Here is a 13,485-nt window from a genome sequence, read left to right as displayed (position 1 = left end):
GGGGGGGGGGGGGGGGAGTACGACCTTCCTGCGTGGCAGACGTGCCGTGCGGGGGCGGTACACCGGAACTCGACGGCCCAGGACCCCAAAGGGCCCAGCCTGCCCGTTTATGGCCCTTTATACGGGCCCTTCCACACAGCATCCTCTCTCTCTCTCTCTCTCCAACCCACCCACCTAGCTTTGTTTACCAAACAAGTCTTGTACATATATATATGATCCTCGTCTCTTTCATCCTATACGCATAGTTTTATCGCGCTACGTTTATTCTTCTCTCAATTTTCAACCTTTTTTATTGACACTCGTGGTCACATGCAGATTCGACTCTGTTGTTCGTAAGAACGCGAGAGGGATGGGGGGGGGGGGGGGGGGTAGATAGGCCATCTATTTACTGTAAGCAGTTTAGATGGAATGTGGGCCGTGTGTATCGGGGACGGAAGCGAGCGTCGGATGAAGGGCCCTTTCTTGTCTCAATTTTTTCGTCACGGTTCCCAGCTCTCGAGAATCGGTAAACGCGTCAAGCCCGATAATTTCCTGACCAATCTCCGATTGCCGTACAACCATTTCGACCATTCATTTCGCTCGGTTCGATTCTTTCATTTTTTACTCCTGCGTTGACCGGAAGTGCAGAGTGTAGACGACTCTGAGACACTTTGGAGGATTTATCTCATTTTGCTCGATGTACAGGCTCTACCATTGAAGAATTAAGTATAGTAACCAATTATTCTTTATAGCGTATATAAATTGTCTTGATTTTTGCAAATTAAAATTGCAAACTTTGTGCCTCGGTGCACCTATACTTCTCCCTCGTGCGGGTCCTTCATATATATATGTAAACGCTCCTTCCTATGGAACACACAGAGGGAACTTCCGATTCTGCAACGCGGCGAACGGGTGCAGCTGCATTCGAGTTACAAGTGGGAGCCCGGAAAAGGGACCGAGAGTGTTAAATAGGTTACTTCCTCGATATCAAGTGGATAAACCTAATTCGTATTTAACGTAAAACTAATTCCATCTCTTCCGGTTGTAAGATTGGCGCCTCCTGGATAGAGACCGATCATTATTCCACTGGAGGAAAATTTAGTCTCACGCGTCTTATTTCCTGTTTAGCAACGGTTTCACTCTCTTTCTCTTTAGCTCGGCTGTGCCGATCGTTTCGATATAGGATGAAGAAAGCTGCGTAAAAGCTATCGAGGGAAAGCGCGATAATGAGCGTGCGTCGATATAAGAACAGGATGGAAGTAATTTTGCAAAAGTTATACGAATGAATATAGAGTTCGCATACATATATATATATATATATAATACAAATCTGTTTCGCGAATTTTAATTCATAAATAACGACGAGATTCCAAGTGAAAATCGATTCTAAAATCAAGGGTGTAGCGAATTAATCCTATAGGCAAAGCTACCGGGCTGGACTGTTTTTTAGCTTTTATCTTTGAGGTTGCGCGGGAAAAAAGGGACAGTAGGATGTATAACGGCGTGGCGCGCGGCTCTTGCAAGAAATCCGAGTTAGAAGTAAGAGGTTTTTGTCCGGTCTTCGCGATTCCAGGAGCGATGGACCGACGACGTTGCCGAGGCGGAATATCGCGATTCGGTCGCGCGCGCTCCAACTGTGCTCGCCTTTTTTCTCGAACAAACAGCTGACTGTCTCTCACGTGCTATACATGTATAAATTAGTTTAATGGCGTGGAGGGGGGAGAGTGCTCCCATTCAAATGATCTCGAGGAGAAAATTCAATTAGATCGCAGTCGCTGGAATTCCATACGATAAGCCGTGACTCTGCTCTTCGCGTTCTACCGACTCGCGTTATAAATATATATATATATATATATATATACATACACACACTTGTAGATGAAAATTCCATGGAAAATAGTAAACGACGCGTCGTACCCTTCGTAAATTAATCTTTCGTTTCCTCGGCGTTTCGTGAGAATCATAGTGAGCTCGGTGTACGAGGTATATTGTATCGAGAAGTAGAATAGAATGATTTGTCACGCAATGACTGGCCTACTGTGGAATGGTTGCAAAGTGGTGACTGACGAGGGCAGGTACCTTCCTTTTGACCCATTGGTCCAAAGGCAACTCTCCAGTGGCGAGCAACCGTAATAATAGCTAGAGAAGAGAGCCGAGAAGAGATGTCAATGAAACCTACCACACCCCTCTCTCTCTCTCTCTCTCTCTCTTCCGCTTCGCATATTCCCGAGCGGGTGAAATCGCGACCTCGCAACTTTGCACACTGTTGCTCTGGAAATTCGTGGGAGACTCGCAAGATCACACAATAAGTGCATGCGTCCGCCTGTCCTTACGATGCCTTTCACTCCGTGATACTTTGTCACTGAAAATTTCACCGTTACGAAGGAATTTCTAATTTTATATTTATTTTAATTGCCAAATTTTAGAAATCAGCAAAACTCTTTCTCCGGAGAGTTGCGTACATCGCGTGAGATATTGTTTATAAAAAACTCTTGAGAAAATAAAAATATCAAGGTTGAAGATTATAATTATATACTCTCGCAAAAATTCGACCATCGGCGTTCGTGTGTATTTTATTGCAAGCAGATTCGAGTCCTTAAGTACTACAGTTGAGCTGACGAACGATGTGAACATGGCCGCGATAACGCGAGTCTGATAAGCGGCGAGTTACGAGACAATTGCGTAGGTACGCGTTACTATTATCTATACCGAAGGACCACACCGGCTTACCTTTCTCATTGTTTATTCGCCAGCTGCGACCAACCGATATCACTACACGCACACACATACATACATATATATATATAAAATTAAGAAAAAAAGTTTCTTCCAATTGAATTTTTCAGTCGGATATATTGTATCTGATGGGAAAAAGGAAGTACGGTGGTCGGTTGGTTTGTGCTTGCATTCCTATAGATATATATATATATATATATAGAATGGCAGGAGGAGGGAAGAGACAACGTTGTCCTCCGAGTTATATGGGAGTTTGGCAAGAGCGGCAGCCGCGGTCTGGTCCGGTCCAGCCAGCAGGTCCCATGGTGTTGCATTACTTTCCCACAGGCAACTTGTTGGTCGTGTGCATGCAATTCCACGCACGCCCACTATATATGCCTCGCATCCTGCAATCCCGTCAACTGAAGCGTGTTCACGTTTGCGTAGCGTGAACGAGTATACATCGAAGCGTCTCACCTTGCAAGGCGAACCTGTCCGTCAACACCGAAAGCAAAGATTCCCGCAGCAACCTCAAAAGAGTCTCGCTTCTCTTTAATTCTCTTCTCTCGAAATTTCCATCCTGCGAACAATGTCTCCCTGGACCAGCGGAGGAACATCCACCTGCACTTCCGCCTTGAAAAATCCCCTATACGCGAATAACTATCATTATATATATATATACTCCTCTCAGTCTCTTCTCTGCAGTACTTTACTTTGAAACTGCATTTTTATACCGTTATTTCTTTTGTATCAATATATTTATATGTGTATATGTGCAGGATCTTTCCGGTTCCACAGTCATATTATCGCCTCGTCACAGTTTGCATTGATCAAAGCGTTGTTTACTCCCACCCGAGGAGGACCCGCGAACCAACGCGAGTTATCTTTTCTTCCAAGATATACTCGTGTAAAGTCTTACGAGTGGCGAGGAAAAGGTAAATATGGAGAACTAGCTGGGAGAGAGATGAAATATTACGAGAAGGATCCTGCGAGGACTATGAGGGAGACTAAATGTTACTTTTCTTTCGCTTAGCTCGTTCAATTACCTCGACAGATTTATTATATTGTTTCAACCTTGAAACGAAACCAAGGAAGAGGAGGAGGAGGAATGATTAATGCATATATATAGATATACACCGCAGATGTAACACGACACTTTTTCACAAAACTTCGTAGAAGCTGAGTAATTGTTTATTCGATTGGAGTTTAATCTTTGCTCGAGCCTCGAGATACATCGCGGAGGAATTGTCGTTGCATTCTCGTAGGTACACATATATAGACGCATTCTGAATATCGAATGACGAATAAATTATGACTAACGGGTCGGGACTAAGTCATAGGATAAACAATCCTGCGATCGCCCACTGGCAAACATCCTCGAACAATAGGCCCTGTAGACGCTAATACATAAATCGTCTTCGCATGCCCTACATATATATTCTCTCTCTACTGAGAGAGAGAGAGAAAGAGAGAAAGACTCGCATGTCCTGTGCTTTTACGAGTTTCGCGTCTAAACACGAGGAAAAATCGATTTTAATAAAGAGCTAGAGGGAAGAATAAGGGTGCAGGCAGTTTGGCACGTGATGTTTTTCTCCGGTAAATATACCACACCCTTAAAGCCAAGCCCTTGCTTGGAAAGGCGCGGCCGCGAGTCCATCGCACTCTCATTTCACCCTTCGAAACCAACTCTGCTCTCTCTCTCTCTCTCTCTCTCTGCAAACACGTAATAAGTTTAGCCATGCGTTATATCTCCTCGCCTGCCCTAGCTTTTACACAGGGGGATGGAGATCGAGCATCGCGATAAAACATCGAACCTATACCACGCTCGTTATACACATAATAACATGCAAATATATATATATATATATATATATATATACTCCTTCCTCGACTATAGACTATCTCTTTCATTTTAACGAACCGTGCAATTTTTTCATTGCGCGCGTACTGTGTCATTTTTCTGCCCCAGTCTCGCAATGTCTTTGACAGAGTGTGTAGGTGTACACACTTGGCAAATACCCAGAAATTCCACTCTGCCTTCGTATAATCGACCTCGAGCATTTGATCTGATAGGGAAACATGTATATATGTATAAAACCTGGACACACGATCACCCCACTCTTCGCCCTCCAATTTTCCGTCAAGCGAACTTGGATTTATTTCACGAGGACTACTCGCATATCCGGCACGATTCCCTTCCACTTCCGGCGGAACTTTGATCGCTCAAGCGTGATGGAAACGCTGGCACACATCTTTTCGGACACCAGGAACTCGTTCTCTAAAAAATCATCTAATTGGTTTTAATGGATTTCTTCTTTGTTCCTCGATTATAATACATCGTTTGTTATTATTATTAACAGTTGCATTTCTTCAATTATTGAAATTAGGATTTGACCTGCCATTTGCATGGTAAACGGAATTCATCAACAGTCTCTTTATATAGTAAAAATACGAGAAATAATAGAAGAGTTGAATTTTTCATTTATATTAGCTGTAATATTACTTTTTCGTCTCGTTAGATATAATTAAAACCCATAATAAAGAGTGTAGGGACACAATTACCCCGCACAGAGTGTATTGGATAAAAATGAGCTCTATTCTACGACCCTTTATGTATGTACATACAATATAGGCACCTACACAGCGGATGTATAATTATACCGAGAAACAACTGGTTGCGTGGCTTCTGCTTCTCCATACGAGCATCATCGCGCATTATAGTTTCTTCTTCTGCCGGAATTATCGATCGCGACGTATCGCTGTAATAAATAAGGGCCATGCAACCTACGCGGCCATTATTGTTTCGTAATATTTCGTACGTCCGGTGCAATAAAGCCGCGGTCGTGTGTGGGTGCGTCGCTCCTCGTATACGCAATGGGCCGATAATGCCAAGCTAGAGCCGCGTGCATGCGTTCTCCAGTAATATACCAGAAGGAGAAGGAGGAACTTGCGACAACCATCCTCTGTACGACTCGTAAAACAAATAAACCACGCGAATTTTTTTCAGACTACAAGGTACGTGCATCAGAGGTACCATTCGTTCAGCAACGAACGATTAATTTCAATTGAAATTTTCCTAGAAAAACATATATACGAAAATTGCGATACTATTTTTTTACTTAGACGAGTACATATATATATATATATATAGCAAGGTCGAGCAGCTGGGAGAGGACACAGTTGGCAAGCTCGATCGATCGAGATCGAGCCGAGTCTTCCGTGAATAATGGACCTCGAGAGAGGAAGCGCGCGGAAACTAAAGCGGAATGACGTACCTCCGGCAGTTCTCGCGATTAAAACGATCGCGTGTCCTGCCCTGCCATTTATATACTTACCAGAGAAAATTCCCTTGGCCTTGATAACACGTGTAATCATGATGTACCGTCAAGATCGTTCGGACCATATACAAGCTGCCACCTGACTGCCTGCATCGCGTTCTTTCTTTCGAGCGACCATTATTTCTCAATTAAGGATCAACGAAAATCTTCCACTCCATGCACGTTTTTTTCTCTCGTCCAAAAATCAAATTCGCATCGTTCTGGATATCCCAGCTGCGGTTATTATTGTTATTATATAGAAGCTTACAAAGATTAAATCGTGGGAATAGTGCGCGTGGTGTAGACTGAGCGATGGCACAGATTTAAAATATAATTTTTTCTTAACCTTAAACTGTATAGCTATGTTTATATACTATCTATATCGTTATGTGCCTGTACAGAACTTTTCACTGTACTTTGGAACGCGATCTCCTCGAGATTTCGCCGCACGTTACGCATTTCCGGTAAGCTATATAGCCTTCGAATTTCTCTCACCCGATAAATCAAGCTGTCTCGATCCAATAAAGTTCATTGCACAAATATGCGCGGCACACGCGAGTCGTGCTAATATTCCGCGGGTGAATGGTTCGCGTTTTATGACGTTTGCATTGGAAAATCGTGGGGTAACCAGACGTTTATTCATGTACCCACCTTCTTGAGATCCAGCTTCCTTCTTCGCCTTATATTTACTTGGGCGAGACTCGTTCCGAAACACCTATAAATTCCATTAAAAGCACCAGGCTAATCAGCCTAATCTTACGCGAGAGATACGTAGGTATATATAATTTCTAGAAATCGCGCGGCGGTTACATCAGAAATAACGAGTGACTTTTCTAGGGAAATTTCGAGGCAGACTTTCGACGAGCCGGAGAGTTGCGTTATATAGATTCTCTTTTTCTCCGCGTACTTTCTTGCGCCTTACCGTGTATTCTTTCATTCGTTTTTCTTCAGTCACTGTACCACTGATCCTATACACTGTGACGACATACCGCGGTGACTATGCGAAGCGGGAGTTTGTAATATCGTACCGTGTGAACTGATCACGAGAGTATAACTACAGCGATCCAGAGTGGATTCTGATTTACGTTGGATCACCGTGGGCCAGATAACCGGTCAAGGGAATCCAGAAATCCGAACTTGCCGAGGCAAGTCCACGCTGTCCACGCACGGGTTACGCTTAGCTTGTACCGCGGCGTCCAGCTGGTAGGTAGCCCGTGACCGCCGTGCACCACGTGACCTCGAATCTCATCGATTCTTCATCCTCTTAAAATCTCGGATTCTCGATCGACAGTCGCACGTCGATTCAAAAGCGGAAATGCAAGGATCGAGTTCCAGTCGTAGAGGACGTCCAATTTCCTATTGTGTACGAGTTGGAGGAAGCGTACAACGTGGTCGGGTCTTCTCCCGGTGGCCCTGCAGGTTGTGCCACAGAAATAAAAGAAAATATATAGCGAACTGCGAGCGAGTTGGAGGAAGCACGGCGATCTCTTCATCCTCCTCTGTTTTCTCTTACGTCGATTGGCCATTGTCTCCCCGATCGACGTAGTGCGTTCAACGCCGTGCGTTTTATGGACGGGATCATGATGAGAATGGGAAGGAAACCGCGGAGTACGGTCACGGACAGAAAACCCGCGCACCAGGTGCTTCTTCTTCGATCTCGCGACTCCCCGATGATCGTCCTGTCCTCCTGCGGAATGTGCAAACGCGTAATACCGATGCAAATGCAGTTTTCAGCAATGTATTCTTGTACACGCGCATTTACAATGCACGTTGTTATATATATATACCAGCAACCTCGGTGTGGTACCTAATGACTAATCAACCGAGCCGACGAGGAATCGAAGCTGGACTCGCGAAACTTGCTCCTCTAACGAACCTCCGCGTCCTCCGCTGCGATTAAACGCAGAGACTCGCTTAATTAACTTAACCATAACTGCCATTGCCACAGCTGCCTAATTAAATTATTCTTCTTCTCTCTCACTTTCATTTTTCCAACCTTATATTCTTGTCAATTATCCAGCTTGACCATTCTGACAAGACCTGTCATTTTCTAAAAAATATCAAGAATTTGAATCGTGCGTACTCGAATCACGCTGTTCCTAAATATTGGTAAGCAAATCTATAACCGAGTCGTCACTTCCGTTTCTCTCTTTAATTTTCTTGAATCTGATATTTTTTGCGAATACAGTTCGTTAGACCGTTGTAAGGAAACTCGTTTTATTTCTTATCAATTGTAACAATTGAAAAGAATATTTTATTTTAAAAGAGTTGTGATTTCTTTAAAATTGCAATGGAGACTTGCTTTTGTTGGAATTTGTTATCATATCGGCATGATTGAAGAAAATACTGACTAGAGAAGCAGTGTTTGCAAGCATATGTATATATATATATATATATATATACAGATGATTAAACGCATGTCGAATGAAATAATTATTAGTATAGCGGATTGAATTTCGCTTTGCTGACACGAGACGATTGACAAAAAGTGAGCTTTGTTCCGCAGAGTCAAACGCCGCTCGCTCGCACCAATCAAAACACGACTGCGATTATACCATTTACACGCTCACACGCGCCCAGGCGCGCGCATTGGCCTCACCACGCAACACAATTCTATTCTCGTACATCCTGAGCTATCCTGCCCGCATAGAACTTTGTTTCCTGTCTTTTCCCGAGACTTATTCTAACTCCTTTTACGAGCATGTGAAATTCTGCCGCTAGTGCCGTGGTATTCGTGCTACCAATACAGCTGTATAACGGAACATGTGATCATATATTTGTGTATGTATAGCAGGTACTATACGAACGCGTACTTTGAGTCCCGTGTGGTATTGCAGTATCGACACAAAGCATATACTACACTATACTGCACACGAGAATCTCCAATATCACACAATGTCGTCCAGCGCGCATTATCCTCTGCTGTAAAAGGAAAAACTGCTTCTAGGAACTATCGTGTTATTTAAAAACACTTTTGTCAATAATCACTAAAATGTTTGTTTCATTTCAAGGGTAAATAAATATTCAAGACGAAAAAAGATACTACATAGGAAATCAATGCGGAATTGACATTCTTCTTCTGTTCTTTATTTGTAAACATAAAGATTTCGTTGAGACGCGAGCGCGCCCACGTCGCCTCCCGCGGTGAGCAGCTGCGACCCACCAAAAGGAAAAGTTGATTCCTTTCTCGCGTAGGAAGTTCACACGACAGGATAGCTCAGGGTATATGCCAGTTCGATACATCTCGATAGATTGTTCACCTTATAGTGGACATTATTTCTCCAACATTGTACTGCCCTATGTTATACCAATCTCGTCCGTTGAGCAAAAGTGGTCCTAAAACTTTGAATCCAAGATTTATCATCAATATTACAATATACGTATTATGCACTACCTTCGAGATATTTGCTTCCTGAATAGCTGCTTTATTTATTGCTTTAATTGTGAGATTATAAGCCAGGTTTCCCAGCATTCAGTAAATTGGTGCTGACTGGTAGTCGAGTTTTCCCGGACAGTTTTTCCTTAGCAAGAAAAAAAGGTTGAGAAACTAACAATGCAACGGGTCTATCTACAATTATCATTATGCGGCACACGCGGTCGATGCTTGCACTGCTTGTACGTGGATTTTCTGCTCTTCTTATTTGTCGTTCTTTCGTTTATAATAGGTCTGCTTTTATTATACGTGCACCGAACGCTGCAAAAAATCTTTTATTCGACACATTTATAATTGCGGTATTGACGTGCATCGTTTATTATATATGCGGTACTGTATAAAAGACAAAGAAGACTTCTCTGAAATTTGATGTATTTCAAAGCATGGACAGTTTTAAGCAAACGTCCTAATTTTTATTTATATTATATATACAGTATTATTAGTCATTGTTATTATATAAAATAATAAAATCTCGTAAGGTGGTTCTTTGAAGACTTGGAGGTCAACTGAGTGTGTTCGGAATAAAAATATTTAAAATCATAATGAAAAAATCTACAAGTGTTTGTTAAATTTAATATATGATTTTTAATAATAGTACATGCAAAATTTCGTTAAAAATAACGGTATTTTAATTCTCATATTACGTGAATTTTGTTCAATTGATTTACGTAGTTCTCGAAAATTTAAAATATAATAATTATTTCGTTTTTTGTGAAATACATATATTTTAATTTATAATTTAGCTATGACTATATATTTCAATACATTTTCGAAAAAAAAAAAAATATTTATACTATCGAATCTTATTTTTTTACTTGATCTGCATATTTTAAGTACTTCAATTGTAATAAATTATCATACAAATGCATGGTTTCCATATATCGTCCATGCTCAGACATAAAACTTTTAACATTATTAATTTCTAAATAAGTTCGATTACTTATAATTTAAATCATATTAATTTCTTTACAAAAATATCAAGAATGATATCTTTTAATATCATTTAAACTTAAATATTTTACCATTTTCATTGAATCATCTTAATTAAAATGAAAATCGATATTTAAAGTAGTTTTTCAATTATTTAAAAGTTCCAGCGGTTACATGCATGCATGCCTTCTATTGGCTGAAATTCACCGCGCATGCGCAGTTATACATATTGCCCCTTTTCCGGCGTTCCTAGCTACTATTCCGTAGCGGCCATTATGGCGGGAGGGTGTCCCGGACCGCTCATCACGCGACCCATCTCCGATCTCAAACAATATTTATTAATCAGTCTTTTACGGGTAAGAGAGAATTAAGAAGGGATAACTTTTTCGGACAATTTGAAAATCCTAAATAAATTTAAAAATCCTCCCGGACGTCCCCGTAGGGTTAATAAAAGAGGACGAATGGCAACTCTAGCCGAACCACGAAGGAAACAGAGATGGTCGCTAAACCCACGCGGCAAGCATTGGAGCGAAGGTTAAATTTTGTATGAATTTTATTACGAATCTTAAAGAAAATATAATAATTTTGTAATTTCCATTATTCATTAGATTCTAATTGCTTCAAAAGCTAGAACTATATATCCTTAACACAATTACGTGGTCGAATTGTGTTAGGCCTAAAATTCGAATTATAATCGAACTTTATGAACATATGATTCATTATGTTTAGATTCCAGCAAATTTGGCCAGAAAATGTTGGAAAAAATGGGTTGGACACATGGAAAAGGACTCGGTGCTCAGGAGCAAGGTGCAACTGAACACATTCGGATTAATTTTAAGAATGACAAAGGAGGTAACCATATACACAACTATTTAATAATTACATTTATTATAGGTCAATAGTATTACAGATCTGTTCTATAATATGGCTTGTGATTAATATGCAGGTTTCGGATTTAACTCCAATTGTTTGGATCAAGCATGGACTGAGAATCAAGAAGGATTCAATAGCCTCTTACAGCAGTTGCAAGAGACACAGGGTGCGATTACAGCTCCTGAAAAAGTAGATACTTCTTTAGAAACATTATCCAAAAATAGTCATGCACGTTTGCAGTATGTATTATCAGTTGATTTTATATTAATTTTTATACATAGAAAATTAAAAATCTTTTTATATTTTTTAGTTACAAGAAATTCATTCGAGGTAAAGATGTGAAGAAGTATAGTGCCAAAGATTTGGCAAATATATTTGGAAAGAAGGAGCTGGGCGAATCTAGAAATGTTAAAGAAAGAATGGAAAATGAGTCTTCTCCAGCTACAATTGGAAGCCAAGAAGTAAGATCTGGTGTTCTTACTATCAACAGAGGTACAATTTCAAATTATTTTAAAAACAAGAGTCCTAATTTCTTGCTAAACTGTGATAAAAAACATGATGATTCTGAAAACATAAACCAGTATTGTGGTTTTGGTTTTTCAGAAAAAAGTACTCCCAAGTCTGAACCAAATATTAAATCAAAAAGTATGCCTGATACATTTAATTATGCATTTGAGAATCCTTGTATAAATTTAAACAGCTCTGATGAAATATCAGTTGAAGATAGTAATAGTACCCCAAAAAAAAGAAAATATGAATTTATTTATGAAAATGAAGGGTTAGACTTGGAATATCCTGAAAACTCTAATAATACTCCACAGAAACTAAAGAAAATTGCATGTCATGATGAAATTAATAAAGGTTTTGATAATCCAGTTCTAGACTTAGATAGTAATGTTGAAGAAAACTTTACTGGTAAAAAATTTGAAGTTTTAAGGCCGTGCGTAGGGGTAACAAATGATGCTTTAGACTTGACAGATGAAAATAGCAATAAAAAGCATGTTACGTTTAACGATAACGTAGAATATAGTTCGGATGTAGTGAAAAAAAAGAAAGGGAAAGCTAAATTAGATAAGTTTGAAGTAGATAATACAAAATTAAAAAGGAAGCGTAAGAGAGAGAGAGAGGAATCTGTGGTAACATCTTTAGGTATCGTTAATGAAGCTTTGGACCCTGAAGTATTACCAAACGAAATGTTAGACAATGCATTAAATGAACAAAAATGTGAGAGGTCAAAAATATGTGGTAAAAGGCGTAGAATGTCCAATTTGGAAACAATCCCAGAAGCACCAGAGGAAGAAACAGAAAGGGAAGTAATTACGATATACCAAGATGATGAAGAAAATAATGAAGAAATTACAATATTGGAAGAAGTGCAGAGAATTAGAACCAAGAAGAAGAAATTGAATAAACAATCAAAGGAAGATGATGCAGATATGAAATCAAATCAAAGCTTGGCCACAATGGAAAAGAAAAAGAAGAAGCATAAAAAGAGCAATGAAGAACCTAACAAAGAGATGGGGGATAATGTAGATAAGAATTTAAAGGAAGCTGAGAATATGGTACAAAATGAAGAGGTTTTGTTTGTAAAAACAAAAAAAAGTAAAAAAGGAAAAAAGCGGATAGAAATGACTAAGTGGTTTGATGTTGAAGAATTGCAAGAGGATGAGGTACATGGGGATGATAAACCTGTTGATACTGCCACAGATGTTAAGCAAAAGAAGAAATTGGAGCGTTTGGCTGCAAATGAAGTTGAAGAGAAAGAAGCATCGGGTAACGAGAATAATCAACATGTGGAAAAGTTCGAGGAGCATGGAAAGCCAAAGAAACGAAAAAAATCAGGAAAAACATCGAATATTTCCTACCTTTCTGAAACTGTCCATAAGAAGGAGCGTGTTACTTTAAAAGTGACGGAAGAATTAAATGAAGAAAATAGGGATGTAAATATAAATATAGAAGAGAGTGTTGATAAAGAAATAGGAGTAGAAATTGTCGAAACTTGTACAAACAGTCCTTGGAAAGGAACTACGCGAATGTCGAAGAAAGTACTAAAATCGCTAATGTTGAAGAAAGCTGTCCTAAATTTTCCAGGCTCCAACATCCATGAATTAAAAGGATATGGTGCAGATGTAGAATAATAGTTGAATAATCAGGGTTACATATATGGATGATATTTGTAATGTCTGTTAATTAATTAGGCTATATGTTAATATATAATTGTTATATAAATTATTTATT

The 13,485-nt window shown here is 39.8% G+C and overlaps 1 protein-coding gene across 3 annotated transcripts; it reads left to right on the top strand.

Annotated features, from left to right (window-relative positions):
• Positions 1–10,652: 10,652 nt before the first annotated feature.
• LOC136776660 (uncharacterized protein PF3D7_1120000-like) lies at positions 10,653–13,400 on the top strand. Of its 3 annotated transcripts, none has more exons than XM_066732372.1 (5): positions 10,653–10,730; positions 10,817–10,908; positions 11,104–11,226; positions 11,321–11,486; positions 11,558–13,400. In XM_066732372.1, the coding sequence occupies exons 2-5, from the start codon at positions 10,836–10,838 to the stop codon at positions 13,383–13,385; spliced, it is 2,190 nt and encodes a 729-aa protein (XP_066588469.1). In that variant the 5' UTR covers positions 10,653–10,730; positions 10,817–10,835; the 3' UTR covers positions 13,386–13,400. The 3 variants fall into 3 exon arrangements, with proteins under 3 accessions (XP_066588469.1, XP_066588471.1, XP_066588470.1); XM_066732374.1 differs by having other exon boundaries at positions 10,659–10,908; positions 11,558–11,739; positions 11,851–13,400; XM_066732373.1 differs by lacking the exon at positions 10,653–10,730 and having other exon boundaries at positions 10,830–10,918.
• The last annotated feature ends 85 nt before the right edge of the window (positions 13,401–13,485 follow it).

Source organism: Prorops nasuta, unplaced genomic scaffold (assembly GCF_024137725.1).
Source record: "Prorops nasuta isolate Cenicafe-Biocafe unplaced genomic scaffold, Cenicafe_Pnas_1.2 PNAS00010, whole genome shotgun sequence".
Taxonomy (NCBI): domain Eukaryota; kingdom Metazoa; phylum Arthropoda; class Insecta; order Hymenoptera; family Bethylidae; genus Prorops; species Prorops nasuta.
The sequence above is the reverse complement of the archived record's forward strand: the minus strand, read 5'-3'. Positions and strand labels throughout refer to the sequence as shown.